General features: G+C 48.0%; 1 protein-coding gene across 4 annotated transcripts in view; it reads left to right on the forward strand.

Moving 5' to 3' along the window:
* Positions 1-21,271, forward strand: part of fam172a (family with sequence similarity 172 member A) — a 205,046-nt gene that overhangs the window by 14,914 nt on the left and 168,861 nt on the right. For all 4 annotated transcript variants that reach the window (XM_041904537.2, XM_041904539.2, XM_041904541.2 and 1 more), the window contains exons 5-6: positions 6,116-6,181; positions 7,245-7,436. In XM_041904537.2, coding sequence (XP_041760471.1) covers positions 6,116-6,181; positions 7,245-7,436 — 258 coding nt within the window. The remainder of the gene's footprint in view (positions 1-6,115; positions 6,182-7,244; positions 7,437-21,271) is intronic.

Consider the following 21,271-nt stretch of genomic DNA (forward strand, 5'->3'; position numbering starts at 1 on the left):
GACCCCCCCTTCTCTCTCCCTCTCATCTCTCCAGAGAACAAACGTCCCCCAGATACAGGCAGACAACACAGGGACCTTGTGGGAATTTATTTGGGAGTGCATCAGCTTTGTTCCTCCATATACCCCACTGATAAAAAAGAAAAGACGGGAGGGGGTTGAAGTAAGACAACAATTGACTCTATTTTAAATATCAGCCTGATGTTAGACAAGCCAACCCTTAAAATAAACACTATTCTTCCTGCAGCTTTGCTTTACTGTTGCCGTTGTCTTTTTTTTGTTTTGTTTGGGGATTTTCTTCATCTTTTTCTATTCTTCCGTAAAGAAGAAGCTTTTCTTTTCCGGGCCCTGTCACTGTAACCATGCAGAGCTCTCCTCACTTTCATTATGTAAACACCTTTGATATCGTCGCTGTGTGCCTCCTCTCTGTATAAGTGGCTTTTAGAGAGCGCTCCGGACCGCCTGCTCTCGTGTGTGTTTGTGTGTCTCTCTCTCTGTCTGTCTGTCTGTCTCTCTCTCGCTGTTTGTGTGGCGTAGAGAGATACTTAAACCAACCAGGACAGTGAGTAGAGGTCACTCCCCCATTCCTCAGGCCCACATCTCTAGCCACCACTGGACAGCGCAGAGCAGGCCTGCTCCATAGACACCTGTGGTCTGTGTTTGGGCTTTCGGCAACAGTCAGACCCGGGGTAACCCTCACCTCCTCCTCTCCCTTCTCCCCGCCCCACCCCCCCCATGTCAGTTGTAACAAGGGTTGCCAAGGGAGGGTATTACTGGAAACTTTGGAAGTTTGGTATGTTTTTAAGGATTTTATTTAATCTATCACAAGACATCTAGTGGCCCTTTTGGGTACTTCAGATTATCACAGGTGTCTGTAATAATCTCTGGCCCTCTGTGTGGCCTTATCACATGTAAAATATATGAAATAATTGAATAAGATGATTTTTAAATAAAAATAGAATGACAAAGCTGTAAAACATTATCCTAAATATAAACCATCAACTTAGTGAATACTATTGGTGTTTAATATGAGGATTTCAGCATGAAATATCCTTTATATATAATTGTTTTTACAAAATTTCATTTATTTTACTTGTTGTCAATGTTTTGGCGTCAAAAAAATGAAAAAAGTCAACAGTTGGAAGAGTTGCAGAGTTAATTGAAAAGAATGCCATTGTTGATTAGATGCTTTTTTAATTAATTAAGCTATTTTCTCTTGAACCATATTGTCTACCTACTAGAAATGTATGGACAATATGGGCACAGATATAATAAATGAATAATATATATATGAATAATTGTTTAAAAAAGTTATTCAAGTATAAATTACCAAAGTTACGATAGATTGCCATAGATTTCCTGTTAATTACCAAAATTGCTTTGGTAAATTACCGATAGCTTTGCAACCCTAGTTGTAACCCTCACCCCCACCTCTCCCCCCCATCCCCCTTGTCCGGGGAGACACTCACCCCCTCCTCTCCCCACACCCCCCCATGTCCGGGGTAACCCTCACCCCCTCCTCTCCCCCCCCACACACCCATGTCCGGTGGATCATCTCCTTATTGCCTCGAGAGGTCAGCTGGACCAACCATGACCGGAGTAATCAGAGAGCATTACACAATGTGGGAGGTCTGGATTCTACCCCCTCTCTCTATCCGTCTCTCCCTCTCTCTATCCCTCTCTCTCTTTCCCTCTGTCTCTTTCTCCCTCACTCTCTTTCTCACCCTCTCTCTCCCCCCTCTCTCTGAGGAAGGCTCTCCCCTGTTAGTTTGAAGAGGGTTTTTCCACTAGGTTAGTTTACAAACAGATCGACTTATCGACACAGTGGTCTTCATTAAGGCCGTAGCCAGGGGGTGGTGAGATGAGAGGGGCAGTAGAGAGAAGACGAGAAGGATAGGAGAGGTGCGTTGAGGGGGGTGCTATCGCTCGCCCACTCAGTGGAAAGTGCTTGGTCAAGGCCAGTCATCCACCCTCCCTCCCTTTAATCTCAGCTGTCTACCACAGTGGGAGCTGGCACCGGCAACACACACACGCTCCCTAGGATTACCTTTCTCTCCTGCCCTCCCTCCCCACAGACTGAGCCCTCCTGTAAACCCTTCCTTCCTCTCTGCTCCTCCTGGTTCCTGGGGCACCGGGGGGAACGTCACCACAACACTTCCCCTAAAACAAACCACATAGACCCCCAGAGAAAGGGAGAAGGAAGGGTCAATCACGGTACCTCTACTGCTGCCGTCTGCCATGCCCCCACTGGCTCTGTTTCGAAATGCCTGGCCTTGATGAGTGGAGGAGACCTTGGGATGTGGGTTACCTGGCTGGGCTGTGAAGATGGTGACTGCTACACTGCTTTCAGAGACATTTACATTTAAGTCATTTAGCAGACGCTCTTATCCAGATCGACTTACAAATTGGTGCATTCAACTTAGGATAGCCAGTGGGACAATTACCCTTTTTTTTATGGGGGGTGGGGGAGGGGGGGTAGAAGGATTACTGTTATACTATTCCAGGTATTCCTTAAAGAGGTAGGGTTTCAAGTGTCTCCGGAAGGTGGTCAGTGACTCCGCTGTCCTGGCATCATGGGGGAGCTTGTTCCACCATTGGGGTGCCAGAGCAGCGAATAGCTTTGACTGAGGTGAGCGGGAACTGTGCTTCCGTAGAGGTAGGGGGGCTAGCAGGCCAGAGGTGGATGAACGTAGTGCCCTCGTTTGGGTGTAGGGTCTGATCAGAGCCTGAAGGTAAGGAGGTGCCGTTCCCCTCACAGCTCCGTAGGCAAGCACCATGGTTTTGTAGCAGATGCGATTCAACTGGAAGCCAGTGGAGTGTGCGGAGGAGCGGTAGTGACATGAGAGAACTTGGGAAGGTTGAACACCAGACGGGCTGCAGCGTTCTGGATAAGTTGTAGGGGTTTAATGGCACAGGCAGGGAGCCCAGCCAACAGCGAGTTGCAGTAATCCAGATGGGAGATGACAAGTGCCTGGATTAGGACCTGTGCCGCTTTCTGTGTAAGGTAGGGTCGTACTCTGCGAATGTTGTAGAGCATGAACCTGCAGGATCGGGTCACCGCTTTGATGTTAGCGGAGAACGACAGGGTGTTGTCCAGGGTCATTTGGTGACATCATCCGAGTGATGTCACAGGTTCAACGGGGGTCAGGGATAGATGCGGCTTCCTCCTCCTCATCTTCCCTCGTCTGCCAATCCACACTCGGCCACGCTGTCATTTTTGCCACATCGAGTAGTTTAAGTAATATTGGCAGCACATCTAATTTTGACAGTTGGGCAGTTATGAAAAAAATTTCATCAGCCAAATGTCCCCAATCCCTGTCAGTGTTGAGTGCACCCCCACTATCATAATCAGCCTCAGCAGCACCAGCAGCCAGTCCCAGACAGACATCGCTCCAGGGAGAGAATGACAGGACCACTTAACCCTCCTCCACTACCTGCAGGGCCAGGCCTTTCATTATAAGACTAATAACACTGTGTTAATGAAGTGACAAAGTGCTGTAGCTTATGCTGCTGATCGGCTGCAGAGAGCGATGGCTGAGGCCCGCGCAGCAATGGTAGCCATTTTCTCGTAGTAGTGAAGTTTCTTGTAGCGTGTGTGTGTGTTTGAACTTGTTTGCGCTTCTTTGCCTGTGTGTGTGTGTGTGTGTGTGTGTGTGTGTGTGTGTGGTAGTTAACAGCTCCCATCAGTATGATATTTTGACTCTGTGGGCATGTCGTCCATGTTGACCATGTTGCCAGAAGCATACCCCCCTGCATCCAACTGCTGGCTTTCCTCTGAAGCTAAGCAGGGTTGGTCCTAGTCGGTCCCTGGATGGGAGACCAGATGCTGCTGAGAGTGGTGTTGGGGGGCCAGTAGGAGGCACTCTTTCCTCTGGTCCCCAAAAAAGATTGCAATGCCCCAGGGCAGTGATTGGGGACATCGCCCTGTGTAGGGTGCCGTCTTTCGGATGGGATGTTAAATGGGTGTACTGACTCTCTGTTGTCACTAAAGATCCCATGGCACTTATCGTAAGAGTAGGTGTGTTAACCCCAGTGTCCTGGCTAAATTCCTGGCCCACATACCATCACGACCATCTAATCATCCCCAGGTTCCAATTGGCTCATTCATCCCCCCTCCTCTCCCCTGTAACTATTCCCCAGGTCATTGCTGTAAATGAGAATGTGTTCTTAGTCAACTTACCTGGTAAAATAAGGGTGAAATAAAGAAAGAAAAAAGTCCTCTGTGGTGTTTGTTATTGTGGGCTTGTGTGTGGACTCTAAGGTCTGCTCCCTCTCGCTCTCTCATCCGGTCCTGGAGCGATACTGATCTCAGAGCTGTGCTTCCTCATCTGACTCCAATCAGCAAGCCCCTGTATCCTGACCCTGGGCCTGTCTGTCAACCTGAACAAAGACCTCTGTGTACCGGCGGACGGACACACACGAAACAGCACATATACACTATGCTTCATGCGTGCTCTGCCTACATATGCATACGCGCTTGCACACACTCACACACACACACTCACACACACGCTCTCAGTCCACTTCCCTCTCCTCCACCTCCCCCGTTCCTTCTCTTTTTCCACATCAGATGGTTTCCGGGCCACCTGAGGCGCTGAACAAATAATGTAGCACAAATGAAATTTCCTGCAAGGCTTATTGATGCCATTAAAAACTCTCATATTGAGCCTCACATTCATTTTAGTCTTCATCAGGGATCCTGACATTTAGTGAATTAGCTGATGCGGCCGCAGCTATATCTCTTACCATTTGGAGAATTCCTCATCTAGCGGGTCAAATGGTAAGATCTGTCATCTCATTTGGTCTGTCCGCCAGGCCTGCGATTGGCTAATCCTTCGTAATCATATCTCATGGCATCATTTGTCCATAATGTGTTTCTTTAGACACATAATCAGGTTAGCACTGAGTTTCTTTTAGCTTTAACAGAGGTTATAATGATTGGTATTAGTATTTTCTTTCTGACTGCTTAGAGGAGTCTGTGGGCTTTGAATACTGAACTTTTAGGTGTTGGTTTAACTCTGCACAATGTTGTGGAGTATTGTATTGTATCCAGAGACTATACCGTACTGAGTCCCTGCTATCTCTGGTAGTTTCGGGATATGGGTGTACTATGTTGTATTGTACTGATGATGCTGCAAAGCTTTGTAAATAGGTTTAAGTACCTAGGCAACAGTGTGACAGTGGTCACTCAGTTTGTGTGTGCCTGTGTCTCAGGGCTTAGACCTGACATGCTCTGCCTCCATGGCGCCCCTATCCCTCCCTGCCCCTGGTTTCCTGTGGGGCTCTGAAGAGTCAAGCTAAAGCTAACACAAACACAGAGGACAGGGAGGCACCTGACTTTGGCCTGTCCAGCTGTCCCTGTGGTCACAGCAGACCCACAGCCCCCTGACGCCACAGACCTCACCCACACCATGCCACACTACACACCCCTGTCCTCGCCCACCCGTGTGGGCCACTATACCACATCACAGCACCCCCATGCCATTCCATGCCAGGCTGGGCACGTCTGATTAATACCCCCACAGCTGAGAGATCATCATCATCATCCACTATAAACACGCCAAAACACGGCCGACAGAAAGTATTTCTCCTCCTCCCTCATCCCTCTCTCATTTGCTTCCAAAAAAAACGATGCCACAAAAGCCCTTATGTTTTCAGCTGCCGAGGAGTTTAGAGCGGGAGGGAAAGAAAGAAGGGGAGGAGATGGGGTAAAAAGAAAGAAAGTTGTTGATGTCGTTGAACCATGAAACCGTTGGCCTGGGGTTGAAATTGCACTGTATACAAGTTCCTCGGTGTTGTGGCTGGGAGGATAAACATATCTTACATCAGCTCGGTGCTTATATCACAGAGTTCCTCCCTTGGCTTCCATTGCCTCTATACCGGGACTGCACTGAGCTCTGAGCTCGAAGAGCACGGCACGGCCAACTCCAATCACTTTCAATTAGCTCACACATACAGTACCGTCTGCCTGTGTAGGGGCCAAATACACTGTATACACAAACAAAGTAAAAGTGCATTATTCTTCACTCAAGCTGCATACTGTTGTGTTGCTGTACATGAGATGTGTACCGCACACTGTGCCATTGTTGTTAGTAGTTTGTTTTTCTTTGTCTTTCAGATCATCACGCATTATGTTTACGAACTGCTGGAGACGAAGTGCAACTTGACAAAAGAAATCGTGCCAGTAAGTATTGTGAGTGAAAAATGAGGCATTCAGGCCTTTCATTCACGCCCTTGAAGATTATAGGGGATATTAATGTGAAAGTTGACGTAAATGCGTCGGCTTCTGAGAATGATTATGATATTGAGTGTCCCGCGAAAACTAGGATTGGGGAGAAGGAATAAGCTTTTCTATCTCTCTCTTTGTCCAAAAGTGTCTCCTCAACAAATTAACTGTATTGTGACACGTCGTCTCCCGAGTCAGAAAAGCTGTTGCTTAATCTGTTTTGCATTCAAATGCGCTCAAGGGGACTTTATTCGCTGTCAGCTGTGTATTCTTGCTCTCTGCTCATCCCAACATCCAACACAGGCTTGACTTCCCTGTTGCTCTTTCTTTCTGAGGAAGATTGGTCCTTTTCGTATTAGCTCAGATAATTTTTCTAGCCCTGTTTATAGTGAATGTTTACGACCTCTGTTGTTCTGGCGCAGGGAGTAACCGTAACGGCACTAACGACCTATAAATCACCTAGCTAACCCAGTTTTATTACACCTATACACTTTTTACACTCTGCCTGCCCTATTTTATCTCATTATTCCACTGGAAAATCATTCTGTTCTAGTGTGTGTGTGTGTGTGTGTGTGTGTGGTAGTGGTGGGTCGGTCCACCTGCCTCGAGTTGAACTTGTGACCGCAGATTAACCGGGGCCAAGTATAGGAGGAGGGAACGAGAGAACGACATAGAAGAAAGGCTGAGATTTCTCCTCCTCCATTTTCTTTGTCTGCTTGGATTACGTTCTTGCAGCTGCCGCCCGTGGTTTTATGGACAGTGTGTGTCTCTTTAGAGATTCCTCTAGGCACACTGGGGACTGCGTCCATCCAAGGGTCCGAGGGCAGTCGAGGACGCACACACTAGATGTTTTTTAAGGACTTATTTGTTACCAAGGAGGATGTCAGACCCCCAACCCTATTCCAAAAACATGCTAACAGGGCCATGCTTACTTCCGAGGACTGTACTTCAAATGATTTTGATTACATATTTGTTTAAGTTGCAGTACTAATGAAAGGATGATACTGTGTCATGTGACCAGGCGGATGCCACAGAGGAGGAGCCCAGGAGTTTCATCTACCTGAGTGCTGATGCCATGTCCAACCCTGCCAAGCTGCTGGTGCTCATCCAGGGGGGCGGGGTGGTCCGGGCCGGCCAGTGGGCACGACGCCTCATCATCAACGAAGACCTTGACTCAGGAACACAGATCCCCTTCATCACCCGCGCCCAGGAGGTAGGGGCACCGCCCACCCGGGTGACACTGAGGGTAACCTGCCAGGGGTATAGAGGTGTTAGGTTGGCAGGGGTGGTTGGGGTTACCATGGGGTGGCTCTTCAGGTTGTGTTTAGGTATGGGTCTTGTTTGTCTTTGTGAATGGCAGAACTGGGTGTGGCCTCGTGACTTATGGTAGCCTGGTTGGTTAGGGCCGTGTCAACGAAGCTCTCTTGTACTGTAGGTTGGCCGGGGCTTTTTAGATGGGTCTAGGCCACAATGTTTGTGTGGATGCATGTGTGTGTGTGTGTGTGTGCATGTGTGTAAGGGACATTGCAAATGTGATTCTGTGTCATTTCTGTGGTGTATATATGTCTTAGTTGCTTTTTGATTTGTATTGAATACTTTGTCATTTTATAAACGGGTTATTGTGAGAGTATGTAGGCCTGTAGCCTATTTCTGTGGTGTATATATGTCTTAGTTGCTTTTTGATTTGTATTGAATACTTTGTCATTTTATAAACGGGTTATTGTGAGAGTATGTAGGCCTGTAGCCCCCCCCCCCCCACCCCCTCTCTATCTCTCTTTGTATTCCCCTATGTGTGGCACTGGCGGCTGCAGCACTGCAGTTCAGTGTGCTAGGCTGTGATCTCTCTCTCTGTCTGTCTGTCTCTGTCTGTCTGTCTGTCTGTCTCTGTATGTCTGTCTGTGTGGAGTCTTAGCTGCAGGTCAGCCCTCAGGTTTGCAGCGGCTTCACATCATTGTGCTCCCTGATTAGCATGGCACCCCCCTCAACACAGCACACACACACGCACAAACACTCTCTCTCTACCGCTCTCTCTTTCTTTCTCTCTCTCTCTACCTCTCTCGCTCTTAGAGGGTGGGGGGGGTGGAAGCAGTATGTTTTTGTAGTAATAAGGGTGGTGATGTGAAGAATGGCCTTTAGGAGTAAACTAGGCTTAAAAGACTGGGGAAGCTTTTAGACCACCTTGAATCTCTCCTTTCACTTCCTTCTCTCTGCCACAGAGAGGTATTCTATTGTTTTGTTAGGGCTCTCTCCAATGAAAAACCTTATTTTAGGGCAGGCACATTCCTCCACAGACTCCCATCCATAATGTGTAAACCCAGGTGAAGTTTTAGCGTGAGCCGTGATGCCGATGTTGTGTGAAGTGTAATTTAGATTCTCATTTCTTCTCCCCGTGCCCTCGTGTATGGCAGGTCTGCGTTAGCGCGCCGGAAGCCCCTCTCTCCACGCTCTTATTTCCCCCCTCATCACAGCGCTCATTTGTCAACCTGGTCTAAGCTTCCTGCCTAATTTAATCGGCCCACCGTTCAAATTGACTTAGGGGAGATCCCTGCTTTCTCCCTCTCTCCCTCCTTCTAAATGTCATAAAGACTTGCGCAGATGGCTAAGTTTATTTGCAGGCGCGACTGGAGCAGAGATGTGTGTGTTACAGTACGACTGGTTATTATTACATTTGCCGGGAGAGTTGCGTTCCTCAGACGCAAAGTGACAGGCGAGATATAGAGAACGCTGTGTGTAGCCGTGTCCATTCATCATGATAAAACGAGCCGTATCCTTACGCCCTGACACATCGTCATCATGGCATTTACAGGAAGTCCTTCCACTCTGGCTTTACTCTGGGATGGAGCTGGATACCTAGCTAGTAGCCGCTACTGTTGGCGCTCCCAGGTGAAATTTCCCCTAGGTACAGATCTAGGATCAGCTCCTCCTCTCCCAATCATAACCTTAACCATTAGTAGGGAAAATGCTAAACTGACCCAAGATCAGTTTAGAGGGCAACTTCACCCTACTCTACTACTGTTGGAGTGTGGTAGACAGCCCTGACGACTGGAGGCGTCTAAGGTGCGAAGGTGTTTGGAGGAAAGCCAGGAGTTATTTCCTGACCATATGACCAGACCAGGAAAAACTCTGGTTTACGTGGTTAGGAAAAGTGGAAGCGAGGCAGGCAGACAGGCAGGCAGACATACAGGCAGACAGGCGACAGACATACAGGCAGGCAGACAGGCTGGCAGGCAGACAGGCAGGCGGGCAGGCAGGCAGGCAGGCAGGCAGGCAGGCAGACAGACAGACAGACATATATGCAGGCAGGCAGACAGACATGCAGACAGGCAGACAGACAGACAGACAGACAGGCAGGCAGACAGACATACAGGCAGGCAGGCAGACAGACATACATGCAGACAGGCAGGCAGGCAGGCAGGCAGGCAGGCAGGCAGGCAGGCAGGCAGGTAGGCAGACAGACATGCAGGCAGACAGACATACATGCAGGCAGACAGGCAGACATACAGGCAGACAGGCAGACAGACAGACAGACAGACAGACAGACAGACAGACAGACAGACAGACAGACAGACATACATACATACATACCTACATACATACAGGCAGACATACAGGCAGACAGACATACAGGCAGGCAGACAGACATGCAGGCAGACAGACATACATGCAGACAGGCAGACAGACATACAGGCAGGCAGACAGACAGACATACATGCAGACAGGCAGGCAGACAGACAGACAGACAGACAGACATGCAGGCAGACAGGCAGGCAGGCAGACATACAGGCAGGCAGGCAGACAGACAGACAGACATACAGACATACATGCAGACATACAGACATACATGCAGGCAGACAGACATACATGCAGGCAGACAGGCAGGCAGACATGCAGGCAGACAGACAGGAAGGCAGACATACAGGCAGACAGGCAGGCAGACGCAGACAGGCAGGCAGACACAGACAGGCAGGCAGGCAGACATACAGGCAGACAGGCAGGCAGACAGACATGCAGGCAGGCAGACAGACATACATGCAGGGAGGCAGACAGACAGACAGACAGACAGACATGCAGGCAGACATACAGGCAGACAGACAGACAGACAGACAGACAGACAGACAGACAGACAGGCAGGCAGGCAGGCAGGCAGACATGCAGACATACAGACATACAGACAGGCAGGCAGACAGACAGGCAGGCAGACAGACATACAGTGGGGGAAAAAAGTATTTAGTCAGCCACCAATTGTGCAAGTTTTCCCACTTAAAAAGATGAGAGAGGCCTGTAATTTTCATCATAGGTACACGTCAACTATGACAGACAAATTGATTAATGAATTTATTTGCAAATGATGGTGGAAAATAAGTATTTGGTCACCTACAAACAAGCAAGATTTCTGGCTCTCACAGACCTGTAACTTCTTCTTTAAGAGGCTCCTCTCTCCTCCACTCGTTACCTGTATTAATGTCACCTGTTTGAACTTGTTATCAGTATAAAAGACACCTGTCCACAACCTCAAACAGTCACACTCCAAACTCCACTATGGCCAAGACCAAAGAGCTGTCAAAGGACAGCAGAAACAAAATTGTAGACCTGCACCAGGCTGGGAAGACTGAATCTGCAATAGGTAAGCAGCTTGGTTTGAAGAAATCAACTGTGGGAGCAATTATTAGGAAATGGAAGACATACAAGACCACTGATAATCTCCCTCGATCTGGGGCTCCACGCAAGATCTCACCCCGTGGGGTCAAAATGATCACAAGAACGGTGAGCAAAAATCCCAGAACCACACGGGGGGACCTAGTGAATGACCTGCAGAGAGCTGGGACCAAAGTAACAAAGCCTACCATCAGTAACACACTACGCCGCCAGGGACTCAAATCCTGCAGTGCCAGACGTGTCCCCCTGCTTAAGCCAGTACATGTCCAGGCCCGTCTGAAGTTTGCTAGAGTGCATTTGGATGATCCAGAAGAGGATTGGGAGAATGTCATATGGTCAGATGAAACCAAAATAGAACTTTTTGGTAAAAACTCAACTCGTCGTGTTTGGAGGACAAAGAATGCTGAGTTGCATTCAAAGAACACCATACCTACTGTGAAGCATGGGGGTGGAAACATCATGCTTTGGGGCTGTTTTTCTGCAAAGGGACCAGGACGACTGATCCGTGTAAAGGAAAGAATGAATGGGGCCATGTATCGTGATATTTTGATTGAAAACCTCCTTCCATCAGCAAGGGGATTGAAGATGAAACGTGGCTGGGTCTTTCAGCATGACAATGATCCCAAACACACCGCCCGGGCAACGAAGGAGTGGCTTCGTAAGAAGCATTTCAAGGTCCTGGAGTGGCCTAGTCAGTCTCCAGATCTCAACCCCATAGAAAATCTTTGGAGGGAGTTGAAAGTCCGTGTTGCCCAGCGACAGCCCCAAAACATCACTGCTCTAGAGGAGATCTGCATGGAGGAATGGGCCAAAATACCAGCAACAGTGTGTGAAAACCTTGTGAAGACTTACAGAAAACGTTTGACCTGTGTCATTGCCAACAAAGGGTATATAACAAAGTATTGAGAAACTTTTGTTATTGACCAAATACTTATTTTCCACCATAATTTGCAAATAAATTCATTAAAAATCCTACAATGTGATTTTCTGGAAAAAAAATTCTCATTTTGTCTGTCATAGTTGACGTGTACCTATGATGAAAATTACAGGCCTCTCTCATCTTTTTAAGTGGGAGAACTTGCACAATTGGTAGCTGACTAAATACTTTTTTTCCCCACTGTACATGCAGACAGGCAGACATACAGACATACATGCAGACAGGCAGGCAGACAGGCAGGCAGGCAGGCAGACAGACAGACAGGCAGACAGTTCCCTCTCTGACTAACTGAGTGGTAGCTCTAGCTAGACTGTACGAGGAGACGTTTATCTCCGTCTCTCATCTCAGGTGGGCTGATTAACACACAGCCGACCAGGAGATCAAGTAGAACCTCTTCACACTGCAGATTCTTCATGTCCTCCTCTCCTCCACTCTTCTCTCATTTTCTCTCTTCCGGTCTGGCCACTTGTCTGGAAGACTCCTCTGTTGGAGAGCTGTACAGCCACAGAGTGCTCTAGTGTACAGGATATTGAACAGCAGAGTGTGTACTGTCTGAAGAGAAGAGCTAAGGCTAAAGTGTAGGTGGGACTGATTTAGGGCCTTAGATGTCCCCTCTCCTTATCTAGTAGTCATGCCAGAATGGTGCTAGGCTATAATAATCTGTTTTACTATTTTCTAACTTAGTTGTTTATTTAGCATACAAAGGCAATCCCGTGCAGATGAATTGCGGGATACAATTCATTAATTTCTCCCCCCTCAAAACTCACCCCCACCTGATGTGTACTACTAGCAGATGCAAAGGAGCTGTGCAGTCTGGGCCCTGCAGTCCACAGTCATTACCAGTGTGTTCTAATGGAGACAAAGGGAGCCCTTAGCCATTCAACACACATACACACACACGGATGCACACATAGCCATATCGCCGGCAGAGGGGGGAATTCACACCATGTATGTGTCAGTGGTAGAAAACCCACTTTTCATTCCTCTCCATCCTCCTTTGAAGCCACACTTAGCCCCGGCCTCCTATCCAATGGGATCAGTTCTGGCAAAGCCGTGGATTGTGGGAAAAGGAGCTGATTGCGCTGGTTAATCAGACCCCAGACGTCCCCCCTCCCCCTGACTGGGCATGTGCCTCTCCCCCATCAGGGTGAATCTGAGGGCAACCTTCCCTGGCTCTCACCATCAGACCTGCCCTACTCAAAACACGCTTATTTCTGTGACGCCAACCTATAGGCTATATCAGTTGCCACAGTGAAAAATACTAACTGTAGCGTCCACTATGGATAATAAGTATGCTGTACCTATGTATATGACAAGCTATCACACTATCCCCAAGACTATGACAATTAAATAAGCAATGTCTGAGTGTGTGGTTTCAAAAAAACTACACCCACTTATGACAGCTATACCTACCCATTTATGACTACTAATATATTTTATGTATGAGAACACTATGCTGTACACACACACACATGTATCCATACACACACGGAACACGCACACACTCCACCACTCACACCACCCTCCCTCACACTCGGCACAGTTGTTGCGGGTGGTGTAGAAGTGGCGCTATTCCCAGAGCCTGGCGGTAAAGTGACAGGCGAGGGGAGCCCACTCCAGCGCGGGCCCCAGTGGCAGCACAGGCAGAGTCGGGAGGCAGGAGAGGAGAGAGGGGTGGAGGGAGGCAGCCGGCTGACAGCTCCACTGCAGGGAGAGGCCCTCTTAATGACAGCTTATTCCTTCATGATTTCAATTGTTGAAAGTGGACAGGTCTGCTTGTTGCATAATGTCATTACCTTCTGGCCCTGTCAAGGCTGCATTTTGAGAGAGAGAGAGCGAGAGAGAGTGGGAGAGCAAGAGAAAGGAAGGAAGGTAGAAAAGAGAGGACAACCGACCAGTGGTGAGAGAGAGAGAGAGCGAGAGAGAGAGAGAGAGAGAGAGAGGGGAAAGGGAGAATGAGAAAAAGGGAAAGAAAGAAAGAAGAGAGAAGAGGATGCAGGCAGGATGTGTTTAGCAGTGCTGGGTTCTAGTAGTTCTGGTATTGTGAGAGGACTCAGTGGATTGGTGCAGTACACAAATAATAATAATAATAATTAGTCATTTAGCAGAAGCTCTTATCCAGAGCGACTTACAGGAGCAATTAGGGTTAAGTGCCTTGCTCAAGGGCACATCGACAGATTTTTCACGTAGTCGGCTCGGGGATTAGAACCAGCGACCTTTCGGTTACTGACACAATGCTCTTAACCACTAAGACAAACACACTGTTGTCATTCATGGATGAAAGGGAGGGATAGCAAATGCTGTCGCATACTGTCTGCAATATTCCGGAAAACATTCAACTAGGTAAATGCACGCACGCAAGTACACACACAAAGTAGGCTTGGGCGGTATCCAGATTGCCATACCTTCATACCGACCTTGTGTCATCCTGGGATATTCAGTAATATTGGCACTGAACACAAGGGGTGCAATTTCAAACCCCACTGAGCCTCTGTAATCTGAATATTAGCAATGCTAACAAGTACATGTAAAATCCCATAGCGAATGCTAGCTAAATCCTAACGGGCCCACAGTCTCTGAATTTTTTTTTTTGCAGGACATACATTCCGGCTCATAAAGTTATACAAGTAACTCAAAAATGCTACTCAAAGTTTGCTGCATACACACAAAAAAAATATTAGACAGCAAGGCTCTTGATCCAGGAGGAGTTTCTCTGCTTTTACCAAGAGAAGCTTGATTTTGCAAGAAGCGAACCAAATGCAGAACTCCAGAGCATTTAGAACATTTTAGACAGTTAGCTTAATAGTAATAAGATTTCTAGCTGGAAAACATTTAGTTGTGAATTCCATACTGTAACCAGATCACCTGGCGTGTGCTCCACAACAGTGAGTGACTCACAAGGCTCCGGTCTCTCGTCCAATTTGTAAGTCGCTCTGGATAAGAGTGTCTGCTAAATGACGTAAATGTAAATGTAATGTAATGTCCTTGTGTGCTTGTATACAAACACCATGTGATGGGACTACTGGTAAGCTTCATAATGAAAAATAATATGACAGATGCAATGAAGGACGCGATCTGCTTTATCTCCTAAAATCATCCCAGGATATATATGGTATACCGCCCAAGCATAACACAAACGCACACAAGCACACACACATATACAGCACTCTTTAGGCTTGCTATTAGGCTACTTAGGTCTCCCGTATGGATGGATGGAGGGATGGTGGGTAGGACAACTAGCTCTCACAGTCTCACGTCAGAATTAGACGTTCATCCACGTTCTAAACGTCAAAGTGTGTAAGGTTAAATTTAGGCATTAACTCCAGATTTTTTAAGTTAGGGTTGTGTTTAGGCATTAATTCCGAATGGTAAAGGTAAGGGTTCATATTTGGGATAGGCTTAAAACAAAAATCTTAAAAACAACTTTCTATCACTGGATTACCTACTTGAAGGTAATAGCGCTCACTGTTGCCCCTAGTGGCCAGTTTCCACCTCATCTCCCGACGTCCTCAGACTTGGATGGACGTTGAATACTGACTTGTGTCACAGGTGACCTGGCTGGGGTAGGAAGCTGCTCTCTCCCAGTGGCATTTGGAGCGCAGGAGGGAGTGAAAAAGAGCATTTGACAGCAGCAATACATACAGTACCTCTGCTGCAGCCTCAACCATGCCTCTTTTTCTCACATTCCCTCTCCCTCTTCCAATCCATATTTTGTAACATATTTGCTTTCTTTTCTGTTTGGTTTTGAATGTATTTTTGACCCCTACCTCTAGCCCCCCTTTCACCCCCCCCCCCCTCCCCCGGTCCCCTTCGCATCACCCCCCTTTCTCCCTGCAGTGCACCCCCCTCTACCGCAACAACCCCCTTAAGTCAACCCCTCAACCCTCACTCCTGCTCCACACACACACTCACACACACTCACGCAGAGTAAGAAAGGAAAAAGCTTTGGGGAAAAAAACAAGCAACTGCATTTCATTGAAAATAAAGTATTTAATAGAAAATAAGATTTATACACCCTCCTCCTCCCACCCCGCCCCCTCCTCGCTCTTTCTAGGCAGTTAGGCTCGGCACTGGAGACTTTCTGGAAAGAAAGAAGGGGTGTGGTGTTTTCAAAAGTGTGTCAAAAGCCTAGGGGTTTGTATCTGCCCAGAATTTCAATGGGAGGCTGAAAGGGGGCAGGGAAGCGGGCTGAACTCAAACACAGGAATCTTGTTTAATTTCTGTCATGTTGCTCTTCTTTTTTTTTTTTCTGGATTGATGTCTTCTTCAAAATCTGGTTCTCTACTTCATCGCTTTGTGGTACTTTATACCAGCAGGCCTCTCTCTCTCTCTCTCTCGCTCTCTCGCTCTCTCTCTGTCTCTCTCTCTCTCTCCTTCTACTCTCCCTCCTCCCTGTTTTCTCCTCAAATCCCCTCATTTTACCCCCTAGCCCTGAACTCTCCCGTGTGTTTGTGTTCTCTGACTGCTCTCTGCATTAAATAGCAGTGTATGTTGCTTGTGTGTAAATCTTAGGGTGTTTTTCCTCTGTTCTGGTGATCATGGTGGATGCTGGTCTTTGGGGGCTAGGTTATGATGTATGTATGTATGTATGCGTGTACAAGAAGGGCATGTGTGTGTGTATAGGGTTTGGATTTTCGAGGCTCTCTGGGGTTCTGGGAGGGTAGCATCGAAGGAGTGTGTGCTGTGCCGTGCCTGAAGTGGTCAGAGGAAGGGCTGGTCTGAGCTGGCCTTGTAATTGAGGTCCTGCATGGGTCCCAAATCTCCAGGTGGAAGGTGCAGCGTTTCCTGCAGTTAAAATCAATGCACTTGACACCTTCAAAGGCAGCGGAGGCTGAGACTTGCTCTGGGGTTAAACCTCTTTTAAATAGTCTCCCGTGGGATGGCAGCTGTCAATAAAACCCAATTATTACCAGCCCAGACCCGGGAATAGCTCGCCTGCACAGGCCAAATTAAAAATTGATCAGAAGGGGAGAAAACATTATTTTGTGTTCGTATTCCCTATCTTAACAGTGCTGCAGTGAATCTCTCTCATCACAGGGTTTCATCCCCCCCACTCTTCTGCTTCTGCATGAACAATGGAACACCGTGCTCAGTGTAAAAACACGCATTTGCATATTAAGCGTGTGTTTGGATTATTATTCGTTATTTTTTCAGGATTAGATTGCTGTGTGTGTGTGTGTGAGTACGTACGTACCTGTCTGCGTGGGCGTGCGTGCGGCTTCCCCCCAGCTCTGTATTGATTGTGTTCTCATTTAGTTTTACTTTTCTGGGAGCCTTTATTTGTCAGTCAGAAAAGGATGTAGAAAAAAGCAACACTTCCTGTCCTCTTTAGGAAAACAAACAAAATATGATTTCTGAAGAAGGACGAGGAATAAGAGGAAACAGATGTACATACACAGAAAGTACTAGAAAACGATGAGCGGCTCACACTACTAGAAACAGAAACAAGCTAGCTAGCTGGAGGGTAGATGGAACAGAAAAGAAAAAAGAAACGGGGGAGAAAAAAAACTCTGATCTGAGTGGTGAAACATTATTAGGAATTATGCATTTATTAGCCCCAGTGTTGATAATTGCATTTTTTGTCCAAATTAACAAATGGTATCATCAAGGCAGCAGTGTGTGAGGTGCGTAGTAGGTCGTTTGCGGCTGCGGGGCAGTGTGTGTGTTGCTTTTGTGTGTGTGTGTGTGTGTGTCCCGCTGGGACGGTCTTGTTTAGACTCTTCCAGAGTGCCCGAGGCAGTGTGTGTGGTGGATTCCTGCTCACTGTCTTCCACGAGGCCAGGCACAGAGAACACACACCACTAAAACACAGCTATCGATTGCCACCCTTCCCCTCCTTTCCTCTGCTTGTTGATGTTACATGGGGTTTCACATGGCGGCGGGCTTGCCGGGGTTAAAAGACGAGGTGCCAGAGTTGTACAGAGGAGATTGAGCTTGGGGAGGAGGCGGAGGGAGGTGAGAGGACGCGTGGTCAGCCACCGAGGAACTCCAGAGGTCAAGTCTGAGTCCAGGCGTGTGCAGCGCCCACACGGGCTCCTGGTTCGCGTTGGTAGAGGGCTTGCTCGATGAGAGAGAACTTATTGCTTAAATAGGGGTTAACGGGGTGCAGCAACAATACTGAGGTTACATAAAAACACCACGCAACATCGCTGTAAACAGTTTTAGCCCTCCCTCTGTGGAGAAAGATCAAATTTAGATGATGGAGGAGCTGCGGTGGGGCCTCTGGCTGCCGGTATGAGACCAGGCCATTCACAAGGGCTTCATAAGGGCTTCCTTAGGCATTCATTAGACGCTCATAGAGCATCCATGTTTGACATGTAATCTGATTCATATACAGTATGAATCAGAGGGGTGTGCATTGGTGCGTGTGTGTGCCCATGTCACAGTGCCAGGTTGCAGAGGGAGTGTGTGTGTGTGTGTGTGTGTGTGTGTGTGTGTGTGTGTGTGTGTGTGTGTGTGTGTGTGTGTGTGTGTGTGTGTGTGTGTGTGTGTGTTCCAGCGGCCGGGTGCAGAGGAAGCAGCCAGCCGTTCAGACAGGGTGTCCTGCCTCCCCAATGAGAGTAGACTCTGTCCTTGAAACAGGCTTACTATACCCACCCACCCACACACATGCACAAACACACACGTATACACACACACACACACACACACACACACACACACACACACACACACACACACAGACACATACAGGCTAGAATGGAAATGTACACTGTCATGCACATTATATTGAGTAGTTAAACAGAAATATGATCTGTGTTGTGTAGAAGGTTTGTGTGTGCGTGCCTCCCTCCCTCCCTGCGTGCATGTGTGTGTTGGGCTTTGGGGCCGGTGTCTCCTGGCCAAGACCCCTCAAGAGCCCCAGATCCTTGACAGCGCATCTGCCTACATCTCATCCGTGTCACTCTACCTCTCTCTCTCTCTCTTTCTCTCTCTTCCTCTCTTCCTCCTTTGCCTCTCCCTCCACTCTTCTCCCTTTCATCCTGCTTCTCACACACACACACAGACACAGACACACACACAGACAGACACAGACACACACACAGGGTGTCAGCGATCAACTGGGTTAATTATAGTGACACACTGACACCTTTCCTTTTTCTCTGTTTCCCCCACCTCCCACGACCAGGTGCTGTGTGTGTGTGTGTGTGTGTGTGTGTGTGCATGGAGCGTGTCTTTCTTTGTACTGTATGGGCATAAGATAGGGCCTATCTTTGATCTGTGTATGTGGGCAGGCTTTTCTTGGGAAGGATGTGTGATTGTGTACGTGCTCATCTACAGCAGGTATGTTTCTGTCAGTGTGTGTAACTATAGGGTGAGAGTGTTCCCCGAAGTCCAAGTTGGTGTGTGTGTTTTGAATGTGAGTTTGTGTTTGTGTCTGCCGGTGTGTGTGTGTGTCCATGCATTCCTCCAAAGGTCAGTTCGGTTTATGGTTGGTCACAGGCTGAGGGTGTTTCTCAGGGCTTGTAGATAAGGCTGCTCTCTCTCTCTCTCTCTCTCTTAAAATGATCTTCTCTCTGTTTGCATGTCTGTATGAGAGACAGACAGAGAATGGCTCCGAGATGGAGTCAGTGATGAGGTGTTATCAGTATGTCTGCTGCTCCTCTGTGTCCCTCTCTTGTCACTGGTGTCACTACAGGTCAGAAGTCCACAGGGTCAACGACAGGAGACACGTGGAATGATCCTTGGCACCTGGTGTGTTTGTTGGTCGTTTTCCATGTGCGTGTGTTTCAATGCCCTCACCCATTTCAAACGCTCCCTCCCTCCCTCTCACTCTCTCGTTCGTCTTGAGACGTTGTCAAGTGTTTTGTCGGAGTCATCAGCCCATGTATTTTCTCTCCTTTTCCGTCTCTTTTTAAAGTTGACATGCGGCCTAAAGCGCGTTATCGTCACAGTGATACGTGTTATTATCCTCCCATATGCTGACAGCCTATCCCTTAACCCTCTTAGGACTGGGACACGCTCGGCTGAGTTGTTTGCGCTTATGTCAAGTTTGCGGTTACCAGGCGCACCATATGCCACTGTGTTGTTATTGCCCCTGCCTGCCATCAGTCATCTCAGCATCAACCTACAAGCACGCACACGCATGCACAATGCCATCAAGGGACTCTACCCTCACTACGTACTATAGAGCCCTGTTTGGAAATCATGTATCCTATCTGTAGGTTTTGATGGACAGAGAAACATCTGTGGTGGTCCTTGAAGTGAAACACTCCATGTCCCCTGTGTGTGTCTGATGCATGTGTGTGTATCAGTGGAGGCAATGATAGGCTCTGGCCTTGTCTTTGATGTCTCGGAGTCGATCCAGCCCAGTTCAGGTTATAAGCTACATCTACGATAAACATCACTTGGCCCTTGCACTGTGTCTGTGTGTGTCTGTGTGTGTCTGTGTGTGTCTGTGTGTGTGTGTGTGTGTGTGTGTGTGTCTGTGTGTGTCTGTGTGTGTGTGTACGACTGGTTTGAGGGTTTAGGACGGATCGGTTTTGTTGTGTATGGACCTCATTGTAATGATGAGGCAGAAGTGGCTTTACTCCCTCTCTATTTCTCTCTCTGTCTTTCAGACTTGTTCAGAGTTATGTTTTTACAAAATGTACAGACACATTGCCCCTGCAGCTTTGTGTTCTGACTGACCTTGCTCTGCCTCTCTCTTGCTCTTTCTTCCTGCCTCACTGTCTTTCTCTCCTTTCTGGGGGTGGTGTGTGTGATGTTTGTTTTGTTTCTGTATGTAATAATGCCCTGCCTGCCCAGGGTTACCCACACTGCCTTGCCCTTTGAAGTATGTATGTGTGTGTCCTTGTAGAGTTGTGCTGTTTTGCCTATTCCTAGCCCACTACAAGCCTCCCTACCGCCCTCCCTCCATACATACTTTCTCCCCCTTTTCTCTGTTGTTCCTGATGGCCTTACCAGTGTCCCTCAGCCGTACACCCTTTCTGTGCCCATAGGAAGGTCTTTCTCACTGTAAACTAGCAGGAGAGAGGTGGAGCAAGAGAGAGAGTGCGATAGAAACTAAATGAGTTGTCTCTCTCTGCTCAGGCCAAGATGTGTGTACTGCAGCAGTGTCAGTCTGTGACCCAGTTCCAACCCCTTTGAAGTCCACAGGCTGATCCCTGAACAGGGGACAGAATGGATTTAGATGGGAAATAATGGAGGAGAGAAATACTGCAGAGAGAGAGAGAGAGAGAGAGAGAGAGAGAGAGAGAGAGAGAGAGAGAGAGGGGGACATAGAGAGAGAGGGAAAGAGAGAGAAAGGGGAAGAGAGAGAGAGAGAGAAAGGAGGGGGGAGAGAGTGCAGAGAGAGGGGGGAGAGAGAGCAGAGGGGGGGAGGGAGAGAGAGAGGGGGGGAGGGAGAGAGAGAGGGGGGAGAGCAGAGAGAGAGAGAGCAGAGAGAGAGGGGGACATAGAGAGGGAGAGAGAGAGAGTGAGAGAGAGAGAGGGTAGAGAGCAGAGTGAGAGAG

The sequence above is a fragment of the Coregonus clupeaformis genome, chromosome 18 (assembly GCF_020615455.1).
Source record: "Coregonus clupeaformis isolate EN_2021a chromosome 18, ASM2061545v1, whole genome shotgun sequence".
Classification (NCBI taxonomy): domain Eukaryota; kingdom Metazoa; phylum Chordata; class Actinopteri; order Salmoniformes; family Salmonidae; genus Coregonus; species Coregonus clupeaformis.